Genomic DNA, 24,565 nt, shown 5'->3' with positions numbered 1-24,565 from the left:
CCTTTTAATTTCCAAAGTGTTAATCTGTAGTGTTCCTCCCTGGCAAATGAGTCACTAGGACAGAGTCAGACTTCCATAAGTTTTAACACTGAATAACTAACTTGTAGTCCTCACACTTATCAGTTTCCAATATGCCTCTGTAAAGGGCATGGAATGAGCAATTGGGTCTTAGTTCTTCTTTGCCACCTGAAGTTGTGAGATTTAGGGCGGGGATCCATTTCATTTCTGGATTCCAGAACAGGAACTCCCTGAAGCATTTCCCCCCGCCAGGTTGTGAGCGCAGATGTTTCTAAGGCTGGCACAGAATTTTCCTCACTAAAGTATTGGGGGTGAAATAGTGAGCACAGGTGTGGAAATAAACCAGTTCTGTCTGTGGATAGGAGTTATGGCTTTATTGTGCAGCTGCCAGCTGAGGAGATGGGCTGTGTCCATTACCCATGCATAGAGCCTAGAACATGATAGTCTTTATTAAGAAATAATGCTTGTGATTAATGAGTGTGTGATTAATAATGAATGAATTCTACAGGCTTTGAAAATATCTGTTGACCTGTGAACTCAGGCCTCCCTTGCATAACCAGGTCCTATTGAAAGGTTTTGCTGTCATGCTCTGTGGTGTATGTCAGCACTGGGGGAGCTGAAGAAGTGGATAATGAGAGCTTTCACAGGGCAGCTGAATGCAATGCCAGCATTGCTTATGCTCCTGGTTTACTTTTATACCCTCACTCTTACTACTCTGGTGGTTTCACTCCCCAGTGTGCATCTGGATATTCTAAAGGGACATGCACTGAAGTTACTGGAAGCAGCAATAAAAGCAAAAAGTATTTTACCGCCTTTTTTGCTGTCTTTTTCTTTATCTGTTCCAAAATTTGAACTGAAGAAAACTATTCCTGAGTCTATGTCTGCTGTTTATATTTCTGTACATCAGTTTGGTTTCCTGTCTGCTTGTTACAGACCAAGTTAATATTTTAGAAGTCTAAACTACAATAAAATAAAATCTTTATGCAAAACCCTGGAGCTCCCAGAAAAACAGTTCAGCGAGCCTGATTCGTCTTTTGATGATGAGGACGCAGTAGGCACAGGGACTGAAGTAGAATTTAGGCCATCTGAATATGAACCTGAATACTTCTTTCAATGTTACTGACTCAATATTGTATAGAATCTGTGTGTATCACTTATGTCAGTCAGGTTTGAGGGTTTTTGTTTTGTTAAAGTTCCAAAGTAGGCCCAAGCCCCACCATGCCGTGCACATCACGCACAGAAGCGTTGGTGGCACAACTGCTCAGCGTGAATGGTGTTTGCTGAAGCCTCAGCTCTGTGATCCAGGGCTTTTTCACTTTATTCAAGGTACTGAAAGTGGAGATCACAGCAGGTATAAACAGGTAGAAGGTGAATTTGATGGTGCAGTGCAGAAATTGTGAATCCAAGCAGCAGCTTTGCGGCCCTGTCCCAGAAGCCTTTAGCCCTTTGTGGAGTCCTCTTGCCAGGTTACGCTTGTTCACTCAATGAAGGGTTTGCAGAATCAAACCCTTGGATTTTTTCCTTTCCCAGATCCCCATGCAAATACATCCTGGTCCTCTTCCACCTCCCAATCCAGTCTTGTCGCCCTGGATCATGTTCCTGGTGAGTACAGAAGGAAAAAGTTAATTATGTCCATGCTGCTTGGCTCTGGAAATCTGCATTTCATTTATCCTTCTACATTGGACTTACCCATAATGGGAGTTCTGGACCAAGTGATGTTTTTTGTTTTTTTTTTAAAGGATAGAATATAGCCTGTAATATATGGAATTTAGAGAGCTTGAACTTGGATATGGGGTGGTTTCATTTGCATGATACTCTTTGAAAAACTAGGCCTGGCAAATGTCCCACCATTGATGCTTTTTGCTGCTAAGACCTATTTGATGTTCAAAGTTGTGTTTCCCTTTGAAATGTCTGAGGTTTTGAATTCCTTTAAAGTCAAATTTTCAAGTGCTGTAAGGCAGTTCCTTTGGCCTGGGCTGATACTATTATTTACATGAAATAAAATGCACTTAAGAGAACATTTCCTTCATGTGAATGTTTCTTTCTGGTCTAGGATGTGCTCTTCAGCAGATCACACAGCTAAAAGTGTGCTGTGAAAGGGCTTGTATTTTAATTGTGGATGTTTCCAAGTGGCTCTGCCAGGTTGTCCTCTCAGTTCCAATTTCAGCTTTATGATTTTATGTTGTGTTTGAAGTACTTGATTGGATGATGATCTGAATTTTGTTCTTGACCAGATATTTGCTCCTGTATCACTAAGTAACTTGATCCTGTCTGTAGAATGGAAACCATGATGTTTCCTGTCTCTTTTACTTGAATGTTTAGACTTCTCAGGAGAGCTGCTGTCTGACCCATGTGTTCATGCTCTGCCTCACACAGTGAACCACTCTCACAGCCCCCCTCACTCACCTGTGAGCCTCAGGGTGCAGCAGCCTGATAAGTGGTGTTTTACAGCAGGTATGGGCAGCTTTAATCTATCACTGTTTCATATAAGTGTGCTGTTTTCTCCTCAGGCATTTCAAGTAGCATGAATTTTGATGAGGAAGAAGATGAGGAGGATGAAGACAGCTCCAGTTCTTCACAGTTAAACAGTAACACCCGGCCTGGTTCTGCCACGAGCAAGAAATCCAATAAGGTAAGGGGAGAGGGCTGAAGAAGGGGTGTGCAAGCTGCTGTGACCTGCACGATTTCAGGCTGCACTCAGGACAGGCCTGGCCTTCTTGTTCTGTGTTTAATATGCACTAGAGTCTCTCCAAGGTGATTTACTGTAATACCTCTCAGGCTTTGCAAGAGCAAGCAATGAAAATAATGACTTGGAGAAAAGAATGGCAAATATTGCCTGAACTTGAATGAAGAGAGAGGGAAACAGTAAATATTTACCATTCTGCCTCCTGCAGGTGCTCAGAAGGATCTTTTGTTTCCATTGACTTTTTCTGGGCATTTTCCCACCCTGTTCTCTCTGCTACATAAATAAGACTTTAGCTGGTTCAAATATTCTAAATCACAAGCTCTTGCTAAACCAGTTGATGATGTCCTGCTCTTTGATATACTGCACTGACTTCCCATCTTTGTTAGATCTCTCTGGAGTTTAAACTCTCGCTCCCTATCCCATTCTTTCCTTCCTTCCTTCAAAGGTCACCCCTATCCTTGAGCCCAGACTTTCTGACAGAAGGAGTGTGGTGGGATGGGAGGGTGTGAGCCAGGGTTTGCTCTGTAAGCCCTGTACAGCATTCTGTCTGTGCAGCCACCCTGTTCTGCTCCACCAGGTGGGTCTGTACACAGAACACCAGCAAGACAATATGACCCTCGGTTTGACTTTTTAAAAGTGCAACTTCCATCAAATGCTGTTCCTTTGTGCTTATAACCTTGTTGTAAATGGAAATTAAAAAGCCCTGAATTTTGCTTGTTGTTTTAGGAAGCGGCCTCAGCTCCCAGTCCTTCCACAAATGAGCCTCTCATAGATGTGGATGACCTGGAGGAGTTTGCTGTCAGACCTGCCCCACAGGGGGTCACTGTCAAGTGCAGGATCACAAGAGACAAGAAGGGAATGGACCGAGGGATGTACCCTACTTATTACCTCCACTTGGAAAGGGAGCATGGTAAAAAGGTCATAACATAACTTGAATGGCATACCAGTTGCATCTGAATATTAAGAAACAAAACTAATAAAAAACTGAAGGAGTCTTACAAAGAAAATGTAATCTTATATTTTGAATACATTTTTGCTTTCGCTAGATTGACCCTACAGGCTTCCCAAAGCCAAACTTTCTTCCACTGCCTCTCTTCATATGTCTAATTATTGGCCTTAAATAATCCATGCATGGCACCTTTATGTGATTGCCAGGAGTTGGGGCTCTCTGCATTCTGTGGCCTGAAAAGCATCTACTTTCAATTCAGCTGGAAGAACCAGAGCAAGCTAGAATGAAACATTTAATAAAATAGATCAGATTTAATTATTTAAACCATAAATAATGGAATGAGTGGTTGAGAAGTCATTTTCCCTTACCAGATTTTTTTTTCCTGGTTTTGCTAAATCCCAGGAGATCTTCTGCTACTTTGCTAGTGATGCTTGAAGACAGAAAAATTGCTTATGGTTTGCTTATATCAAAGCAGGAAGTGGTGTGTGCTAACCCCTTTAGCATTCTAGAATGTGGTTTTTTGCATTGCTTAGGTGTTTCTGTTGGCTGGAAGGAAACGAAAGAAGAGTAAAACCTCTAATTACCTCATCTCTATAGACCCAACTGACCTGTCTCGGGGTGGAGAGAGTTTTATTGGAAAACTGAGGTAAACAGTGATAAGTCTAGGATATAAAAATAACGATAATTTCTTTATATAATGCAAAGTTCATTCGATATTAAGAAGCCTGTAATTCACTAGGTCTTCTTAGTTAGAGGCTTGACTACATCATGTGATTATGGTCTCAAAGATCTCCAGTATCCAAGGCATGTTTTCAAAAATGTCTCAAGTACTTACAGGATCACATTTTATTAAAAGTCAGCAGGACTGAAGCTCTTAAGTGCTCAAAGGCCAAATTCTCAAGGGTGTACCAGCACAACTTATCTTAATGGGATTTTCAGAAGTGCATGAGTACATTGTGTCTAGCCTCTATTGATATAAATACTTTGGAATGCACTGTTACACAGTCTGAAAATCCCTTTGGTTTTGCCTGTTCCTCAAGATCCAAATTAGTTATTTGCAGGTAGTGGAATTATTTCAGAACCACGTGTTCCTTTTCTGTCTGTCCCCACGTTGTACAGCCAGTCTGCGGTTGGTCCCTCCGTGGAGCCTCTGGGTGTGTGTTCAGATCATCTGTGCCTGCACTGTATTTTGCACTCCTTTCCATTGCAATAGGAAAGATTTGATCTCACTAATGGCTTTATAAAAGTCACTCCCTATATTCTAACAGAGTTTAGTAGTCAGGTAAGAAAGCAGATGGTTTTTTAGCAAGTAAGAGTATTTTAAAAGCCAAGCAGACCCACAAAATAACCCCACCCGAGTGTTTCCTTACAGCTTTCTTGTATTTCCTAGTTTGCAAGATGTTATCAGAAATCTCAAGCATGATAATAAGGGACCTTTAGTATATGCTTCTGTACTGTACCTTTACAATTTTGTCATTTTGGCCATTAATCCAGGAATTGCCATGTAGCTGGGATTAGAAATAACAACTCTTTGTGCCCAATATTTGCCTTTCCTCTGGGGCCACAGTGCAGCAAAGGATAGATGTCTCAGGCAGCATTGCTGACAAATGGTGATTGGATTTTCCATTTTTTTTTGGTAGATCAAATCTTATGGGAACTAAGTTTACAGTTTATGACAATGGAGTAAATCCAATGAAAACAACATCCAGCCTGGAGGCGAGCACCCTGCGTCAGGAGCTAGCTGCTATTTGTTATGTAAGTACTGCTCACAGGCACAGCATGCAGGAGGGGCAGTTCACTTTCTGAAGCAGCACACTGAATTTCCTTCTCACTTATGATTATGTAAATCAGCATTCAGAGTTTGATGTAACCAGGCAGCTGATCTCCACCAGAGAAACCGGGAGGCTCAGTGCAAAGCAGAGGTGAAAAGCGTTGTGCACTGAACAGGGCTGCCCAGTTCTCACCTTTGGTGAGAAGGGGGAGTTTGAGCTCTGACATAACCCTCTGGAAAGTGTAGGATCACAGCCTGCAGGCACCATCTGAGGGAACCTCCTGAACTGGGAAGAGTTGTGCACATGGCATTACTGCTCCTACAGTATGATTGTTTGTTATGGTGTTTTGGAGGAGGCCTCTCTGAGCCAAACCATTGGTAGCTGACAGCTAGGTCTGCTGCAGCTGAGATTGGGATAAAAACTCTAAAACTCCTTTTTACCAGGAAAAAACCCAAGTAAAATCTAAAATTTGATTGAATGAGAGAAACCAGGCTCTTACAGGAGAGTAAGTAGCATGTGTCAGGAGCAATGCAGACAGTCAAGACTTGAAACACAGTTGCTGGTGTTTCTCGATTGCTGGATGAATAACCTTTTTGGTGAGAGTGTTCTTTCTGTCTAGAAATATTTGGGCCCACGAAACCCTTCCAGTGAAAACTGGTATGTGCACTGCTACAGAAAGTTGTCTGGTTTCACAAATCAGCAGCTTTGATAAAAATATCCAAGAATGACTTTTCTGAAGAGTTCCTGCCCAGATCTGATCAAGGATGCCTGGAAATCTGTAAGGCTGAGGTCCACCACATACCCCATGTATGCGCGGAATGTGTTCCCAGAAGGGTGAGCTTTGGGCTGTGGGGAGCAATGCATCTGGAAGATTTCCATGATGAAGGAAGCTGAGAACCATCCCTTCCTTGCAAAGTGCTGAGAGCTCTGAAGGAGGGCAGTATTAGCTACCAGCACTTTCTCTTCCTGCTGCTTAGGATGCAGTTTTAATGTGGCAGATGAGCAGATACATATCCCTCCCTTCCTGTTGGATTTGAAATTCTGAGAATTTCCAAAAATTCAGCTTGCAGGATTTAGACTCCAGGGTTTGAGGTCACTTAGACTGAAGTCTCAGTAGAAGCCTAGCAGAACATACATGTTTGATAAAGGTAGTTTTACTGGTTTATATAGGATGGCATTCCCTGGAGCCAGGCAACTAATCTGGTGCAAACTGGAAATGCAAAAAGAAAACCAAAGCCAATTTTAAAAAGTTACATATTGAGAAATGTAGGCATTGCTTAAGTCAACAACAAACGATACTTGGATGACGAACAATACCAAATAAAAAGCTGTTGTGGTCAGCAGGGGTAATTAGAAGTGTGGGTGTTGGAAAGAATCAAATCATAGCCACTGTTTGGAGAATGGGGCTGAGATAAGCTGCTTTTATATGTCTGTAATCAGCAGTTTGAAACTGGTTCATTTGTATAAGAAAATTACTTGTTCCATTGAGGTTTTGGTACTAATGGTGAAAGGCGGCAGGCTTGCAGGTGTGCTGTGGCCAGAGGACAAAAGGAAATTGGAATTGTATTTCATTTCAAACTAGCCAGGTTTGCTGAAGTGAGATTATTGTTCCTGGCTGCAGCAGAACCAGAGCAGAGAGTGCCAGGAAGAGCAGAGCTGAAACACCCTTGTCCTAAGGCAGTCTTTTAATTCCTGCCCTGAGATTTCCCCTGTAGCAGAAGCTATAAAAACAATACTTTGAAAGCACCACTATGCCTCTCACTGTCCCTCAGCTCATCTGAGCAAGTACCCATGTGGAGATCAAGCTGTACCCAACTTACTGAGCATGACCTGCTTAATTATCTCAGCAGGTGTAATTTATATAGGCAGAAAGTGGTGCTGCATCTGTGCCTGACTGTGGGATAAATGTGGTGAGGGCTCTCTTTGGGAGCTCACCTTAAGGTGTGTTTGAAGCCACAGGATCAGAGCTGGGCAGGGTCAGTTTTCTTGGGTGCTGTTGACCACTTTTACTCCCCTTGTGTTGGCAGCCCAGCCTATTAATAAACCTGCAGCAGCACCTAATGGCTGATTGCAGAATCGTTGGCAAAATTTATCCAGGAGCAGTGAGAAGCAGCTGTGCCACTGGTAGCAGGGTTTTCTGTGAGGATTTTCAGGATTTTCTGATCCATAGGATCTCTCAGTTCAGTTTGTGTCAGATTCCAGGCAGTGAGCTCAGCTGATAGAGGCTCTGAGGTGTTGCTCAGGTTTCAGTACAGTAGCAGGACTCTGTGTTCTAACTCGGGCCTCAGTCACTTGTATTGTGCTCCTCCAGTGTTGTGGGTTTTGTGAGTTGGACCTTCCTTGGAATGGTAATTTCTACAGAAAATATTAAGGACAAGGCAGAGCTGTGTGAAACAAGCCCCGGAAGGGAAGTGGCTGCAAGAAAATGGGGGTAATACATTTGTGAATCTCCTGGGAGGAGCTGCTGGGATATTCCCCTTGCTGCTTTTATCATGGCAGCTATTGCCACTAAAGCAGCATGCTTACATAATTATTTAGAAGTATGCAGTATTCTAAAGGCAGCCCAGTTTATTGTGAGACTGACTGGATGGGCTAAGGCAGAGAGTGCAGCAATCCTGGGCTAAGTCCTGAGCTGATAAAAATCATTGGTGTCCTGGCTGAGTCGGGCTCTGCCAGTGACCAATATTTGTGTTCCTGTGTAAACCAAGACTGTCAGTGGCATTAAAATGGTGTGAAATCAGAATTTGGTTTATGTTCCCCTAATAATGCCCTTTGTAGTCTGAAGTTTCCACACGCAAAAGAGTGGAGGAGGGAAATAAAAGAGAAACAGGGAGTGAAGCAGGAGGTGAAGTAATTTTAATAATTTTCCTCACATATTCCATGTTTATATAATTTCAGTTTGGCGCTGTGAGTTTAGCAAAAGGGCAGCACTTGCCAGCACAGTGTGTGATAATTGGTGATGGTGGTAATGTGCAACTAGTAACCATTCTCTTATCATGTGCCAGAGGTACCAATTTCAGTGTTTCTGAGTAAACCAAAGAATATTGTCCTGTTTTCTTCCTCTGCTTGTTGGGAGGGAAGTGATTCAGCACTATTATTTAATTTTACCTTCAACAATGTCTTCAACCAGTCAGCATCTAAATTAATTATGTATAGTAGAACTGCAGCTTGAGGAGAAGAAAAGCTTGTAAGGCATAGCAGAGAAGTCCAAAATTGTCAGTACTTAGTGGAAAATAAGCATAAGCATGAATCTTTTCTTAGAACTTGTCCTCTGCTGAGCCGAGTCTCTCCTACTTATAAAATCTGCTGGCAGTCATATCAGTTTTCATCTTGCCATGATGCAGAACCAACTGAACTGATAACACGTTTTACTCTGCCAAAGGAGGGGACATAAATGATTCAGAAAAGAAGCAGAATCTTCCCATTAATGTGTAGAGTTAGGAAGATATATGAATATGCCTGGATTGCTTCAGGAACATGCAGTAAAATAATCCAGTAGAATTTCTCTTGCATGCATGCAAATCTTTAATGAGTTGTGGAAAATCTCCAGATGATTTGCTGGAACAGGCGAAGTTATTTCAAAGGTCTGATGATGGCAAAGCTGCAGGTATTTTAGGTGGGTATTTTCAGATGTTTCCAGTGGGTTGAGATGCATGGATTTTTGCTTGCAAAAGTAGAGGTGCTTTAACAAGTTTAGTGTTCCATGAAATCAGGACATTTTAATTAAAAATGTAAAAGCAGAAACAGCTGAATTTGTCACTTTTAAATGTCCCAGGGGTAAAGCCACAGCAGCTGCAGCCTTGGGGTGTCTGGTTCTTGGCATGCTGTGGTATGTTGTTGGGAACATTGGGAATGTTCTTCCTGAGATTCCTTAGTGCATCTCCAAAGCCCTTCATTTCATTTTGGCAGATGGGGAAGAAAATATGTGTGACTGAAAAAAAACTATCACAAAACATGAGGAGATGGACTTCAGGGGGTCACTGCTTCATTCACTGGGTTAATGCTAAAATCAGCTTTTACTGGAAAATATTGCTCTTTACTTTTTCTGGTTCTCTTGTGAAAAGCTGGTCAGGAAAGCATCAGATCACTTTTAATGGAAGAATTTGTATTTTCTGTGGATTTATTTTTGCTGCCCATGTGGTTTCTTTACTTTCCCTGTCTTCATAGCTAGAAAATTTGTCATTATGTGTTTGGTTTTTTTACCGTGGTCATCTCTAAGCAAACTTTGAAAACCACAGCACTGCTATCAGATGTTCTGACTAGCATTTTGTTTGCTTTTCTGCTGGCTCTGGAATAAATGGAGCTGATCCTATATATTTAATTTTGTCTCACATCAAAATGTATGACTGCATTTTATGATTTTTAAATTGAAACTACTTTATTTTGGGATCTAGCAGTAGCCAAACAATCTGGTTAATTCATATCCTTTCTTAACAAAGGGATTTTTAAAAAAATATATTAAGGTTGCTGGCAGCCAGTATTAGGAGTGTTTTTGGAAACCTCTCTATTTCCATTTTTCCTGTTGTCAGAGCTTCTAAGACAAAGCTAGAATGTTTGGCAGTGCCAGTGAAAGTGGGAGTTTCAAGATGTTTTTTGAGTTGACTAACAAACAAGTTCCCTGGGCTGCCACAGTGTCTCTCTGCTGAAAAAAGTAACTTTAAAAATAAAGAACATGATGAAATCTCTTCTAAACATTTTTAGGAAACAAATGTCCTGGGGTTTAAAGGACCTCGTAAAATGAGCGTGATCATACCAGGAATGAATATGGATCATGAAAGAGTTTCCATCAGACCACGAAATGTAAGTCTTGCCAGCAGACAGCGCTAAAAATTACTTGAATTCTTTTTCAGGTAGAGTTGGGGTTTTTTATTTGCTCTTCTGAAGGTCTAGAAGTTAATCAAATGGTATTCAAACAATTGCAGAACAATGGGATGTGAGACTGCTTCTGTGACTCACAAAAGCTCTACAAATAGAATATTTTAATAACAAAAGGTACAACTAATATTTATCAAACTGTGGAAAGAACTCAAATGCACATTTGCATTTAGATCCTCACAGTTATCAGTTTCATTCATTGAAGTTGTTTTGAGGGTTGAGGATTTAGTCTTTGGGCCAGGATTGATGAATTTTTTCTTCCCTGTTAATGTATTTTTTGTCACGTGAGCGTGTTAAGCTGAAGCGTGTGTCTGTGGTGTGTGCAGGAACATGAGACGCTTCTTGCAAGGTGGCAGAACAAAAACACAGAGAGTGTCATTGAGCTGCACAACAAAACCCCAGTCTGGAATGATGACACCCAGTCCTACGTTCTGAATTTCCACGGTCGAGTCACGCAGGCCTCGGTGAAGAACTTCCAAATTATCCATGATAATGATCGTAAGTAGAGCTCTCTGCCTGTCAGTGTAGGAACAGCACTGTGTGCACAGTCTGGGAGGGATTCTGCCCTCACAGTTGTCATCTGAGCAGGTTTAATTGAGATGTGTATAAGAGGCTTCAACAGTCTATACAGAAGCCATCGTCTCCCTGTTCTTGCAAAAAGCACTTTTTATGTGTGTCTTTTTTTTGACACTAACAAGTCTTGCAACCCTTTATCACTCAAGCTGTCCCTGCTTCTCGCTCTGCTATCAGCACACCCACTTGCATGAATAAGTGCTGTGAAGTTTGATGAGTGAGCATGTTTGGGTGGTATTTCGTTGCTCTGGGACTGAGAGTAGGGTTGGATGCCTATTTATTTAGTGAGGGCTGCAAACAACAGTAAAGCCTTTTGCCTTTCCTGACCTTTCTGGCAGCTGACTACATCGTGATGCAGTTTGGCCGCGTGGCTGAGGACGTGTTCACCATGGACTACAACTACCCAATGTGTGCACTACAAGCCTTTTCCATTGCCCTTTCCAGTTTTGACAGCAAGCTGGCTTGTGAGTAAAGGGGCGTGGGTGAGCATCCTCTCGAAGGAAGCAGTTTGCCATATGATTCCCAATTCCTGCTGGTGTCGCTTATGGTCCATACTAAAAAGGTCAGGGAAAAATACAGTTGTGGAGGACCACTCTGTTGCTGAAGAGAAAGTAAAAGGAATCTTCTAAAATTTCAGGACATTCAGGAAATTATATTTTCCTTTTTTTTTCTGTCATGTTTTTCTGGAAGTGACATCAAGTTTTTGTAAATAGGAGTTGTCTCTCACGTCCCTGGTTGTGTTATGGATGTGTGCCATGATGTACTGTACCGTGGCTCCAGTAGCACCATGACAGTGGTGTCTTTTTTAAAAATCCAGAAAGGGAGTGAGTGCTCCAAAAGTTTCTTTTTACATTTAAGAATCATTCCGAGGCTGCAGTCGTACCTCAAGGTTGCATTCCTGCATCAACTAATCAGAGCTTCACATCATCCAGCATAAGAGAAAGATAAGGAAAAAAGATGCACTTTTTTTTTCTTTCTCTTTTTTTTTTTTGATTGTGCAAGGATCTCATGTAGTATAAAGCCGAGTCTGAAGGTTGAAAACCTCTAATGGACTGAACTTGATGCATTGCTATTGTACATGTAGTAGGGCATGATGAATTTTAATTGCAGTTGGAGGAAATGGAGAAGTGGAAAGCACAAAATAATGTTGCACAAGTCACTTGAATTCTAAGCTGTCATTATGTTTTAACATCTACATGCTTTTTAATTTGTTTCAAATGGAAGTGTATTTGCTGTACAGAAAGGGAAAAGGAAAACATCTTGATGCCAAGAAAGCATAACTTATGTTGCATTTGGCATTTCATGGGCTGGGAATTTATATCCTTGTATTGCTGTGGTAATTCAAACACATATTTTGTATGAAGTGATATAAACAATTGGATAAAGGCACTCTGCAGAGAGTCTTACTATTTTGAACAGGCTGTGTAAAGCTGAGGAAGGTAAATGGAAATATTTTATTAAATTTGTCTGGCCTTTTGAGCTTTTACAATTTGTTGATCGCATTTTTTGAACTTTGAGCAACAACCACTTTTCATATTTATTTCCCCTTGTAAGAATGCTTGAAATCGATTGAAACTGTGTATGTTGTTCTCTGATGTAAACGTGCCAGCTACTGAGCTAAATCCTTCTAGGCAAATCTAGTGTATGCTGCATACAAATGAGACACTGGCAGGACACAAAATAGCTTAAAATAGTGCAGATTTTGCATCTCCATTTTTCTGATCTATCTGGAATATATAAACAAATACCATTTCAAAACAAAACACAAGCAAAGAACAAGCCATGGTTATCTTCTCTCCTGAACATTTCAAAAGCCAGGAGCTGCAACTCTTGAAAGCACATTGTAAAAATAATGGTCACACATCTTTAAAAATAATGGTCTTGCTGCCATTTTCTGTGCAATGTTGTCCAGAATGGCACACAGAGTAATAGAATTTATATGTTCACCAGAAGGGTGTGGAAATGTGAGTGAAGTAGTAGCTTTGTTTTATACCGCATGTATTCAGGCCCTCCTTTTTATTCCTTATAAACCCTTGCACTGCATAACCAGAGATTATGTAATGTAAAAATGAGATCAAATCTGATTGTCTCATAGTTGACAGGCCCTTTTTGACTGTAGGGGACAGGCCATAAAGCTCTTCTTAAGGTCGTGTCATTTGGACTGTATCATTTCAACTAACAAAAGAAATATGCTCTCTTCACCTTTGCCTTCAGCTCTCCTTCCCAGTATACAAACAAAGGAATTTCAGATAAGAGATGAAAACAAATAATTACCAGCATTTTTTCTAATCTTTTAAACAATCTATGGGAAGAAAGTCTTCTGGTTTTAAACAGTGTTTTGTTGATAGACTCAGCATGTCAAATATTCTCTTTAATTAACAGGAAGCTCTGTCTTTTTTTCCCCTCTCATCTTTTTGCAAGGAGCCTTTCCATGCAATGGTATAAAATGGAAAGACACCTTTTGTTTGAGAGAAAGGAGCATCAGTTCCCTCCATGAATGATCCAAGTGCTGAGTCATGAGCCACAGGGTGATACTGTGGCTTTGCATATGGGTGCTTTGTTTTTCTTTCTAGCTGGTGGTTTCCCACAGTTTCACATCCCCATCTGTCATCTCACTTTGGATTTAACAGAGAAGGCCTTAGGCCTTTGCTTACCCCATCTCAGCCTTTAAAAACCAGCTCCAGTGACCGCCAGAATTTTATGTTTGGACTACTGCAAAACCAGTCAGGGATTCCCAGTGCTGTTATTTAAGTGTGATGTGGATTTGAAGAACTCTGCAGCGTGGGAATGGCTGAATCTGCATGGCTGGAATTCTGTGCCTTGCCAGTCACACTTCAGAGCCTGAGAAAGTGGCACCTGACACAGTTTTCTGCCTCTGTCCCTGCACAAGACTGTGTCAAAGGAGCTGAGTATCTCGTGGTGCAAAAACACAATCTGCTGGCTTTAGTGGTGGAGCTGCTTTGGGAAGGGTTATTTTTAACCCAGATCATAACAATGGTCTGACTCACATCATGACCCCCCAGGGAATCGGCACGAAAGGAAACTCATGTGCAGTGAACTCCTGCACAAGGGTGAGAATGAGGGGCTGGGGAAAGGCTGCAAGTTCAGCTTCTTGGGACAATTCTGCTGCCAGCACATTGTGTAACTTCACTCTCACTGCATGTTCTTCCCAGCCAGGTATTTTTTTTTTAAACCTATAACCATGCCAGGAGGAAAGTGGTGACTCAAATTCCCATCATCTTAACAGAGTCTGACAGGGCCATCAGCCAACGAGCTGCTGAGGGAAAAACTCCCCACAATAACTGGAGGTCACTAGAGGGGGATGTTAATCTGGGACTAGGAATGAGGAACTCTCATTAAATCTGGTTCAGTTAGAATAGGATTTGCTCCTAATGCCCTTTGCCCAAACCCTAATTCCTCACTATTGTTGAGCATGGTGCTGGGCTTGATTCACTTGGCCTTCACCATCTGCTCTGGAAGCAGTTTCAACCATTAATTTTGAATCTATATAATTTCTGATGGATAATTTTTGCTGGATATCTTCTGGTAAAGGTCACATGCAAGGTGATATCACAAGCTTTCCAGCATGTCTCTAAATTTTGTCCTCCTAACTTGGAAAGGTCAAACCAAGTTCTGTCATACCTGAAATTACATTTTCCTCATGAAGTTACATTTTCTTCCCCGTCAGTAATAAAATCATGCCACTAGTGAGTGTTTTCAGAGACAGATGCACACTGAAGTAACCAAGGAGTAATTAGTGGTACACTCCTGTTAGTAACTTCTGCTGGGCCTGCATTCAGTGTGCAGCAGGGCATAACCTTGTTTATTCAGTGTGACAAAGAATAGAATGGCCCCGAGCTGTGTATTTCCTTCACACAGTCTTAGTGAATGTTTGGATATGGTAGATTTAATGTTATTTAAAATCCCAATATTGATGATTTTTTGCATCTGCTGTTGATTTTGGCAGAGTTGTAAACAAATTCCTTGCCTGAATTGCTTATGGGCAAATGCTGCATGCTTTAATGAGAGTTCTTAATCTAACTTGTCACTCTGTTTACATCAAACAGTTTCTTCCTGGCCCTTTATCTAATTTTCTTCATCTCTGATGTTCTGTTCCTTCTCATTCTCTTTACAATTCCTTTATCTGCTCTTCAAGGATGTGCAGCTCAAAAGTGTTTGACAATATTGCTCAGTGATCTCTCCAGAGATGAATAATGCCTTTGGTGCACATTCAGTGATGCTCCTACAATAGAAGCCTTATCAGAGGGGTGAATTTGGCCCTTTGGCTTTTCAGTAGAGTAAATTAACACATTAAAAGGTAGCAGATAAAAAAGCTTGCCTAAAATATAATCAGAATTTTTCTCAGTAAATATTCAGTTTCCAAAGCATTGGTTGCAAATCAATGAGCAAGCCTGGAGGCAGGCTGTTAGATTTCCTTTGTAGTGCTGCCTTATTTTCCCTTTTTTTTTCCAAAAGGTTGGAAGTGATTTTGTGAGCTGAATTGTGTTGGTGGCCTAAAATAGTTTATTTTTTAGAAGCTAGGCATCACTCTGTTCCTTTTGTAGGATAATATATGGCACATAAATCAGTAATGTCATAGGCTCTTGTTATAAATTCTGCAGTTAAGAAATCAGTGAGAATGGTTTTGTCATAATTATTGGGCAAATCTGTTGTTATTCAAGTTGCCTTACAATAGTGCTGGAGTTCCCAGCTGGCTGTCCTCATGAGGTCCTAGAACTGAAGGAGCTGGAGTGAAAAGGGCTCTGTAATAAAATCTGGTGGCTGCACAATTGAAAAATATCATTGTGGAGTCAAATGACACCACAGAGTTTTATCAGTCATGGGGAACCAATGCCATCAATTCAAACTTTCTGAGCCTTTGCTCCCTTGTAGTGAACAAAAGAGGGGCTTTAAACAAGCAGTGACACCAGTGAGCTCTCTGAAAGTATTGGGCATTAGACCAACTTTTCTGCTATTAAAATCTTACCCCTGCCTGGGTGATGCCCTTTAAAAAATCAGAAAATCAATGCAGTCCTTACTATGGAAAATCATTCTCAGTTCTTGTGTCGTAGCTTTTTACAAATTTTATTATTAATTAATTTGTGATTTCACATAAGGATAAAACAAGGATGGGGAAAAAAGTTTTTGCCCTGAAGGGATGATGAGTCTAGACCAATATCAGATTACTTTGTTTATTTTAGTAGGACAAGACAGGGAGTTGCCTGGTGTTCTGGGCAGAGAAGGTTTCTCCTAATGCATTGCAGGTGTCAGGGAGATTTTGGATTTGATCCTGTGACAGTCTAACTATTTGCCCCATACTATCCCATTGCTTTCCTAAAACATCATTTGTGAGATTTTTTTTCCTGCTTTTACAGAAGCCTGTGCTCGCCAATCAGATATCTTTGCTTGGCAATTAAGGACAGCACAGCAGTCACCTTTATTAGAATTATGAGCTGATGACTCAGATTTCTCAAAAGGCCTCATTTTGATTACTAGAATAAAGTAGTTTTATACATACAAATCTTGCAGTAGAGTTAATCTAACTGTAGGTGCAGGCTTCTCTTGTATGTGCTACTTAATGGAATCAGGTTCCTGTTGTTCTTCATGTACAAAAAGTCCCTTCCAGGGTTCTGCTCTGTGTTTGAAATTAATTATGTAGTTATTCTTCAGTTCTTTTTGTTGCTTGCCAAGGAACTAAGAAAAGAATTTGCACAACTATCTCAATGCTTTGGTGTTTTGCTATGAACTATAGCTCAGTAGCTGATACTCACAAATGCCTGTATATTGGATGAAAATGCATTAAAACTTATTTTGTATGTTGTATTTTATTTAACTGCCTATACATTTTTGATTCCCCTTTTTCAGTTAGGGTATGCTTATCTGTACCTTTACTAAGATTTGAATTGAGTGGCTTTCCTGAACTCTTCAATGGAACCAGTACTCTGGTTTGCTGAAAGGCTCTAGGAAGAGGACACTGTTCAGAAAAATTATGTGTACATTTTTGAGAAGAAACCTTCCCCATTCACATCATAATTGGATTATACAATAACACTGGAAGCTTATCATGGTTTTATTTAAGTCTGCAGTGGCAATTTGAAAATTACTTCGACAGAAGCTTGTTAAGCACATGGACTGTAACAAAGTCCTGCTTGAGAGTCAGAACCTCACGAGTACCTGGAATACTCATGATCTATTCTGTGCTTGGGTACAGGCAAAAAAATGTCCTGAAGAGTCAAAATCTGTGGTAAAGTCAACACAGTCTTCTAGGTTGACTCAACACAGGCTTGGGGATCGGGTCACCTGGGCTTTAACCCCAGCAGAGTGTCTGACTTTGTGCAAATCCTTGAACCTCTTTGTGCCTCAATTCCAATTAGTTGAATGGAACTCCTGGGTTTTGGCCTGGCTGTGTCCATCTCTGTTCTGCTGAGAGGATTTCCAGGAGTGCTTTGAGGCTGGTGGGTGACAGGTGGTGTTGCCATGCTCAGAACTCAATTTAATGCTCCCTGAACCAACCAAAATATGAAGTTTTCTGCTGCCTGTGTAGAAACCACATAACTAACCAATCTCTTAGGATCAAATCTTGATGCTGTTGAATTCTTGTCAATGATTTAAGTGAGACTTCAAGTTTTTTTTTACCTTGTGTTATTTTTGGTCCCTAAAAGTGCAGAAAAAACCAGTAAGGACAAACCATCTGATACACTATTCCTTCTGACAGTGTGTGTTGTTGGTTGTGTTTTACTTCCCAGCATCTGTTGTTTTAAAACTATTATTCCTGAACACATTACAGAGTTTCACTTAATGCAATCACCTATTTATGCTCTTTTATGTAGCAAACTGAGACACTTGGCAGTTGTGCTGCAAATTGCCTTTTTGTATTTTTGTTTGCTTTTTCCCTTTCCCTTGGATGTGACTCAGTTGTTCAGAACTATTGTTACTGCCCACTTTGACTCTGTCATGCACATTTGATTTCAAAACAATGAGCCTCATGATTTCTGACTACCTTTATACCCAGCTGGGATGTTTACAGTGTTTCTCACATTTCACCCTGCATCCGTGGCTTCTTACTGAGGCTGTCCCAGTCGGCACAATGCCATTAGAAGTGTCAGTAATTTATGAAGTGTAAGAGTAATTCTCAAAGTAACAGAATGTAATTTATAAACATTTTTATAAATTTTAGCATTAAAATCTAGCTAGGTTTAATGCTTACAGTTTGGATGAAATTGCAAGGAGATTATTTGTTCAAAATTTTCTTTCCTTAAGCTTGGTTTGCAGCTTGAGCTTGCATTTAGAAGATATAGGAAGCTTTAGGAAGCTTCTGATCCTGCAGCTCCATGCAGATTGCCAGACTGTGACTGCAGCAAGCTGTCAGTGTGATGAGGACACACTAAATGATGAGAATTCCAAAGTCCTGGCAAGAGTGCACTTCTTAATTCTCTTAGGTACTCTTGGACATCACATGGGAAATTGTGTACCTTTCCTATATTGACTTACTTACCAAATAACGGCAGGAATATTTTCACTCCCTTTGAATTTCCTTTTTTTTTTTTTTTTTTTTAAGGCTTACTATCTAGGTAAGTGTAATCTTAACATTTAGTCTTGATGTGCTGGAAAATTGCATCATGTGATCACTTATTTTGCCAGTGCAGAAAATCTCACCGGCACACAAAACCGGAGTGTGTTGGGTGGGCTTTGGCCACTGCCCATGGAATCAGAAAGGTTGGAAAAGATCTCAAAGATCATCAAGTCCAGCCTTTGATGTTCAGTGTTCAAACAAGTTTATGAGCCCTGGCAGCTCATAGCAGGAGGTCTTCATTCCAGTCTGGGTCAGCAGAAGATAACCCAGTTATTACCATCCTGTTCTCTTCCCTAGGGAGAATCTCCTGGCTTTCTAGAAGTAGAACTTTGTTGATCCTGATGTGTCTTTAAATATTACAGCATTTTTTAGCTATTTTAAAAATATTTTCAAAGATGTGGTTTAAGCTCAAATAAAATAGTCTTTCAAGTAGTTAGAGGTGTACCAAGTGGGCTTGGTTGAGAGGCAGCTGCTTTTTCCAGCAATTTCCTCAGCTGTTGTACGAACAGAGCTTGATAGTCCTGCTGGAAAAAGCATAACATAGCTATTATATTATGTCTATCTGTCTATCTCAGCATATTATATAATAATATGCTTTCCTTGGGTTTTGCCCAATGATGCTGCTGGTTTGTGCACCATGACATTTCTTTCTGAAGGGCAGAATTTCCAGTACTAAATACAAATAGAGCTGTGTTTTCTAGTAAAGGCTCTGCCTCATTTCCTGCTGCCTTACATGTGGTTTGGTATTTGTTACTAAAAATATAAACTTTTCATCCAAGAAAAAAACAGGATTTCTAAACAAAATCACTGACACTTAGTGCCGTATGTCTGGATTGGCAGGAGGCTTTTTTTGCCAACCAGGAATGTTGTTATTCCTTACTGTTCCAGCTGTTGCCATGGGTGAGCACTAGGAGACAGAGGGTCTCCATTTACAACTTCATCCTCTAGACTAAACTGTTTCACTATAGAATACTGGAAAACCAAACCATGTAACTACAGAGTTTTCATCAGGCAATTAAGTTGCACTGAAATCGAGTTTTATGCTGATTAATTTATGAGAATGACCTCAAACTAACATGGGAACACTGAGCAAATGTCAGGAACTGAAAAGTTGCTCAGCAAAATATTTAAATCAAGTCCACTGAGTTTTCATAAGTAAAAAAAAAAAAAAAAGCAAAACCAATGAGGCTCTATTTCATTCCTAATTGTATTTAGTTGAGGATTCAGTGTTTTATAATGTAGGCTGAAAAGAAATTCTGTGTACTGTTTATTCTAACTTCTGCTTTAAAGTAGGGTTGCAACAGTGATGTGTACTCTTACAAGATTTCTAACAGTGTCACCTCAAAAAGCTGATTGTGGAATATAGCTCTAACTGAGTAATTCTCAAGAGTTACTAAGTCCAGTGATAGTATGACAAGGTTTTTGTTGGTTTTCTTTTCTTTCCAAAAGAACCCCTAACCTGTTTTCAAAAACACCATTTATTCTGCCTTTTGGACTACATTACACAAGTCCATGAGGTTGAATTCCTGTTTGGTAACACTTCAAACACTTTCTTGCAGGTGGTAGATGCTTTTCAGCTTCTTGGTAATCTGTGTTACTGGAATTCCTTCTTTTGTTTTAAGTTCTCTGATTTTTTTCCCCACCCCATCTATAACCTTCTCTTCTTTCAAACATGTGCAGGTTTTTCCATATAGGAACACTCTAGAGCACTAAGTCAGTGAAAGCTCTATAAAGTCAATATCTGTGAATTAAAGTGTGTTAAATCCCTGTGTATATGTTCTCATTTTGAAGTAGGGTGGCCTTCAATTCTGGTTGCATAATCTTCCACCTGGGTATTCATCAAGTTGGGCAGTTCAAGGTCGTTGGAGAGTTTTAAAGTGCTGAACAGGTTTCAGACCAAGCCCTGGTGAACATGTAAAGGGATTCACCCCTCTGCACTCTCAGGGTGGCACTTAGGACTTACTGTACCACATCTTTTGGCTTCTTGAACTGTACCTCAAAGCTCAGCACCTGCACAGTAGAGGCCACATTTCCCAAGTCCTGTTTTCCTACTGAAGTAGTTTTTAGCACTGTCTGATTTATTGCCACCTGAATGATGAATTTAAGCTTCCTGACAACAGTGTGCTTTCTGCTTGGGATTTTGTGGCTGCCAGGATGCTTTACTAGTGTAGCAGAGCTTGACTCTGGGAGTGTGATGTAAATGATGCCTGTAGAACTAGGTTTATTTTCAGTGCCCATCAGATGATATGCTTGTTTCTCAGAAAATAATCTTCCTTTCTCTTTTTCTTCTTCATTTCTGTCTGCCTGGATCTGGAGGATGAGAGCCCCTCTTAGCATTCATGCAAGCCCTGTCAGAAAAGCACACAGAGAGGGTCTCTCACGGAGCCATGCAGCTCTCACATGCTCGCTGTCACCCTGCCCTGTCACAGTGCATGTCTGTCCCCGTGTGCTGTCCCCTACCTTGTGTGTCTGTCACCAGCCAGAGGACACGGCTGCAGAGACGTGCATGGAAGCTTAGCAGAGAAAATGCCGAACCGAAGCCATTAACTCACAGCTCTCCCAATCCTGAAGAAAGAGCTCCTCCTGAAGGCAAAAACCGGGACCTGAGGCTCTTTCAGTCACTTGAACTTTCCTTGTGTTCACATTGCATTTCAGAAGAGAACACCTTTCTGTTATACTTGCACTATTTTGAGTCCTAAGCCCAGAAAAAGGCAGCACAGAATCCAAGGAGTGCAGTTGCAGAGAAGCAAAGCAAAGTGCAAACAAGCTCCATGTGCAGATGTGCAGGGAGTCCAGCCTGCAGGCTGGGCAGGGGGATGTGCTGGCGATGGCAGGAGGGCGATTTCCTGCCAGAAAATGGATGGGCACCCTGCTTGGCACTGCTTGGAGGGAGTCATGGGTTTCAGTGTTCAGTGATAGACTGATGGTCACTGCTTATGTTGTGTTATATTGGTAAGAGCTCTGTCCATACTGTTTGTTTCTCATCTAAACGGCTTGATTTCTGTACAGATTTCTTCATAATGTCATTTTCACCCATTTATTTCCATGTCTGGCCTAATCCCAAGCCTGCTGGCATAACCAATGTTTCTTTCTAACTTCTGTTGTGTCTCCATAATGCTACACTTGTGTGTCCCTGCCAGACTCCTCATGTCTTCTTGTCTTTGTTTAAATGTGGGCTTAACTGGATCACAAAAATTGGGCATTACTGGCATGAACACTTCAGGAAATCGGATTTGGAAGGGAGGCCAAAGTTTGCTCTCACATACATCTCATGAAGACTTGTTGACACTCAAAGGGGGGATCTAGAATATCTGTTGGTGAAAAATGTTCACCTTTTTCATTAAATGTGCTGCCAGATTCAGTGATGTCAAATGCTGCACAGTGCATTTAGAAAAACAAAACCTTGCCCATGATTTAAGGGATAAAATAGGGTGGAACTGAACCTGCACAAGAACTAGCAAATCACAGGGAGTTTCCCTAAGAAACAAGGTCTGCAAGGAACAAACCTCTTACAATGGCTTACTGAAAAAGATGTATGAAAACGACAAATATTGGAGCTTTAATAATTTTTTATTATCTTAAAAGTGTAAACATCTTTTCTGGTGATTGAAACTAAGTTTATTTCAAATTAAAGTCCTGTGCTCAGTGACAGGAAAATCAGGTCCTCTGACAGTTGAATGCAAAGTATAAAGGGGACATCCATACATGCCCAGCAGGATTGGCAGTTTCCAGTGTGGGATGGGTTTAGTTTATGACTTTCCCAACATTTTCTAGGTTTAGATGTGCAAACATTTGTGCACACACACATAAATACGGATACAGTCTTAAGAAAACTCCTTTGGTGGTATCTTCTTTCCCCTCTGTTCACAGTGACAGCATAAACCATGTTATTCATTTTATTAATTTGCCTTGGGGTTAATAGTTGCAAAATATCTCTAAAAGAGTAAGTTACTTGAAACCTCTTCTAAAATCATTTTGAGCAAGTGATTTTTTTTCTGCTGAAAAGATTACAAAAAGTTGTTCTCTCTCATGCTTTCCGTGTAGTATCTATTACAGAGAACCATCTGCTTTTCCTTTGAGCTGACTTTTCAGCAGGATTCATCCACACAGTGGGCCAATCTCTACCCCATGATCACAAGACTGGGGCTTTTGTTTCTCCTTTTTGAACAAATTCTTACACTCAAGAGCAGATAAACAAAACAAAAAATGTCTGTGGAGGATGTTTTGTAATTTGTTGCACCTCTGGGAGTATCTCAGACAGTACATACTCTAGAGGTGGCTCATTTCTGAGAGTTCCTAGTAGCCACTGAGCTGATTTGGTACTTTCCAACACTGTCTTCATCCAACTAGTGACAGTCTGAAAGATCCAGTGTTTGGGAGCAGCTGTAGAAATACTCATTTTAGAATATGTTGAGACTATATCTGCCTGTAAAGAAAAATAACCTTTGTTTCTGACTTGTTTACTTAAACTTCAAGAAGTAGAAAATGTGCTACATTAATGTTTCTGTCCCTAGAAAATGAAGAAGCAGATTAATTATTTTTATTTAATTTTTTGTTTTAATTCCCACAGTAAACATTTTCTGATTCATCTCTTTGCCTTTCTTAAATAAACCGATATTATACAGTAGAATTTGAATATGTCATGGTCTATATTTTCTTTACATTATATGGGGTTTTAAAGAATGGAATATATCAAATTTGACAAAAAATGACTTAATCATGACAACTAACATTTAACCAGACATGTTTTTTCACCATAGCTGTTACATGTCAAGCTTGTTTGCACACAAGACTATCTTGGCCTGTTTTGAGTAGCCAGGCATCTCCCTTTTTGTTCAGACTTTAGAGAGTTTTAGATAAACCTGCAAGAATGTGCTTTTGCAAATTAAATTTTTTAAAAGAAACTCTTTGGTATTCTGGAGTAAATGTATTTATTTACCAGTATGTGAATGACTGATTTTAGTGTTTGTGAATACAGAACACTGTGCAGAAATATTAAACTTACTTTGTTTGAAACAACGTCTTTCCCTACCCAAGGTTGGAAACATTTCAATAAATTACTTCCACTGGATATGGAGTTATTTAACATAAGGAGTTTCCAGTGCCATTTAAAGTGTATTTTTACAATTTCCTCTGTCAGGAACAATATAGTTTGGGTAATCTTGCACTTGGGCAGGTGTTTGATCCCAGCAGAGAGGAGGAGTGGTCTGTGAGCACTATCTGAGCCATCCCAGGAAGATCACTGAGAAAAAGGAGAAGTGTCTGTCTGCTCTTTAGGAATCTGTGCCCCCCAGAAAAACTGAGGAAGTTCCAAAGCTGAGAAAAATCACTTGAGCAGACCAACCTTTCCTGTGTTTGGGATGCTCAGTCTGTCTGGTCTGGTGTTGCCTTCATTTGCTTTGAAATACATGGTCAGTATAAAACCATTGATATATAGATGATTTTTAACTCCTACCTGGTTTTTCTTCCTCAGTGTTTGTGATACATGAGGTTACAAACATAGAATTTTAATTTTTTTAATTAGAATTTGCAAGTAAATATTGTTTAAGTAGAAGATTATTGCACTAGATTGTTCTGTCTTCTCAAAGGTAAGCTTAATTTTCTTATTCTTAGCTGGAAAATTAAAAATCCAAGATGGACACTAATTGCTAATGAAAAGAGTTAGGTGATAAGCTTCTAAGATATTTATCTGTTTTCCAAATACTATTCAATAACTAATCCTCTTTAGAGTATTTTTGGGGCCAGCAGGGATCTTACTTTTTGCTTTATCCTGATCCCATGGATTGCCTGAAACCATCTGTAATGATTCTCAGATATGCAGGGAGAACTAAGCCCATTTGTGGGTTTTAAAATCTAGTTTTATCATAATATTTTGTTTTAACAACACATGTGCTATTTCTTTTAGCTTTAACAAAAAGTACAGCCATTTCATTTGCCAGGTGGGAAAGGGAAACATAACAAGTAAAGGAATGTGTGCTTTTAAAGAGCCTGACTGGTTCCAGTGGGCATCCACCTGAGCTTCTGTGGCTTTTTCTCAAATTCTCAGCTTTGCTTGATGTTGTGACCTATGATTTTGATTTACTTACTTCATCAAAGTTCTCTGAGAATCCTGATTTTGA

General features: G+C 40.3%; 1 protein-coding gene across 6 annotated transcripts in view; it reads left to right on the top strand.

Annotated features, from left to right (window-relative positions):
• The window catches only part of TUB (TUB bipartite transcription factor), a 144,502-nt gene extending 121,420 nt beyond the window's left edge, over window positions 1-23,082 (top strand). For 3 of the 6 annotated variants that reach the window (XM_030949071.1, XM_030949068.1, XM_030949067.1), the window contains 8 exons: window positions 1,549-1,620; window positions 2,529-2,650; window positions 3,431-3,622; window positions 4,187-4,299; window positions 5,294-5,408; window positions 10,127-10,225; window positions 10,627-10,798; window positions 11,212-23,082. In XM_030949071.1, coding sequence (XP_030804931.1) covers window positions 1,549-1,620; window positions 2,529-2,650; window positions 3,431-3,622; window positions 4,187-4,299; window positions 5,294-5,408; window positions 10,127-10,225; window positions 10,627-10,798; window positions 11,212-11,345 — 1,019 coding nt within the window. In that variant the 3' untranslated portion in view covers window positions 11,346-23,082. The remainder of the gene's footprint in view (window positions 1-1,548; window positions 1,621-2,528; window positions 2,651-3,430; window positions 3,623-4,186; window positions 4,300-5,293; window positions 5,409-10,126; window positions 10,226-10,626; window positions 10,799-11,211) is intronic. The other 3 variants (XM_030949072.1, XM_030949070.1, XM_030949069.1) reach the window with 1 other exon arrangement.
• Window positions 23,083-24,565: the final 1,483 nt, after the last annotated feature.

This window comes from Camarhynchus parvulus, chromosome 5, assembly GCF_901933205.1.
Source record: "Camarhynchus parvulus chromosome 5, STF_HiC, whole genome shotgun sequence".
NCBI classification, from domain to species: Eukaryota; Metazoa; Chordata; class Aves; order Passeriformes; family Thraupidae; genus Camarhynchus; species Camarhynchus parvulus.
This window is presented reverse-complemented; position numbering and strand designations above follow the sequence as displayed.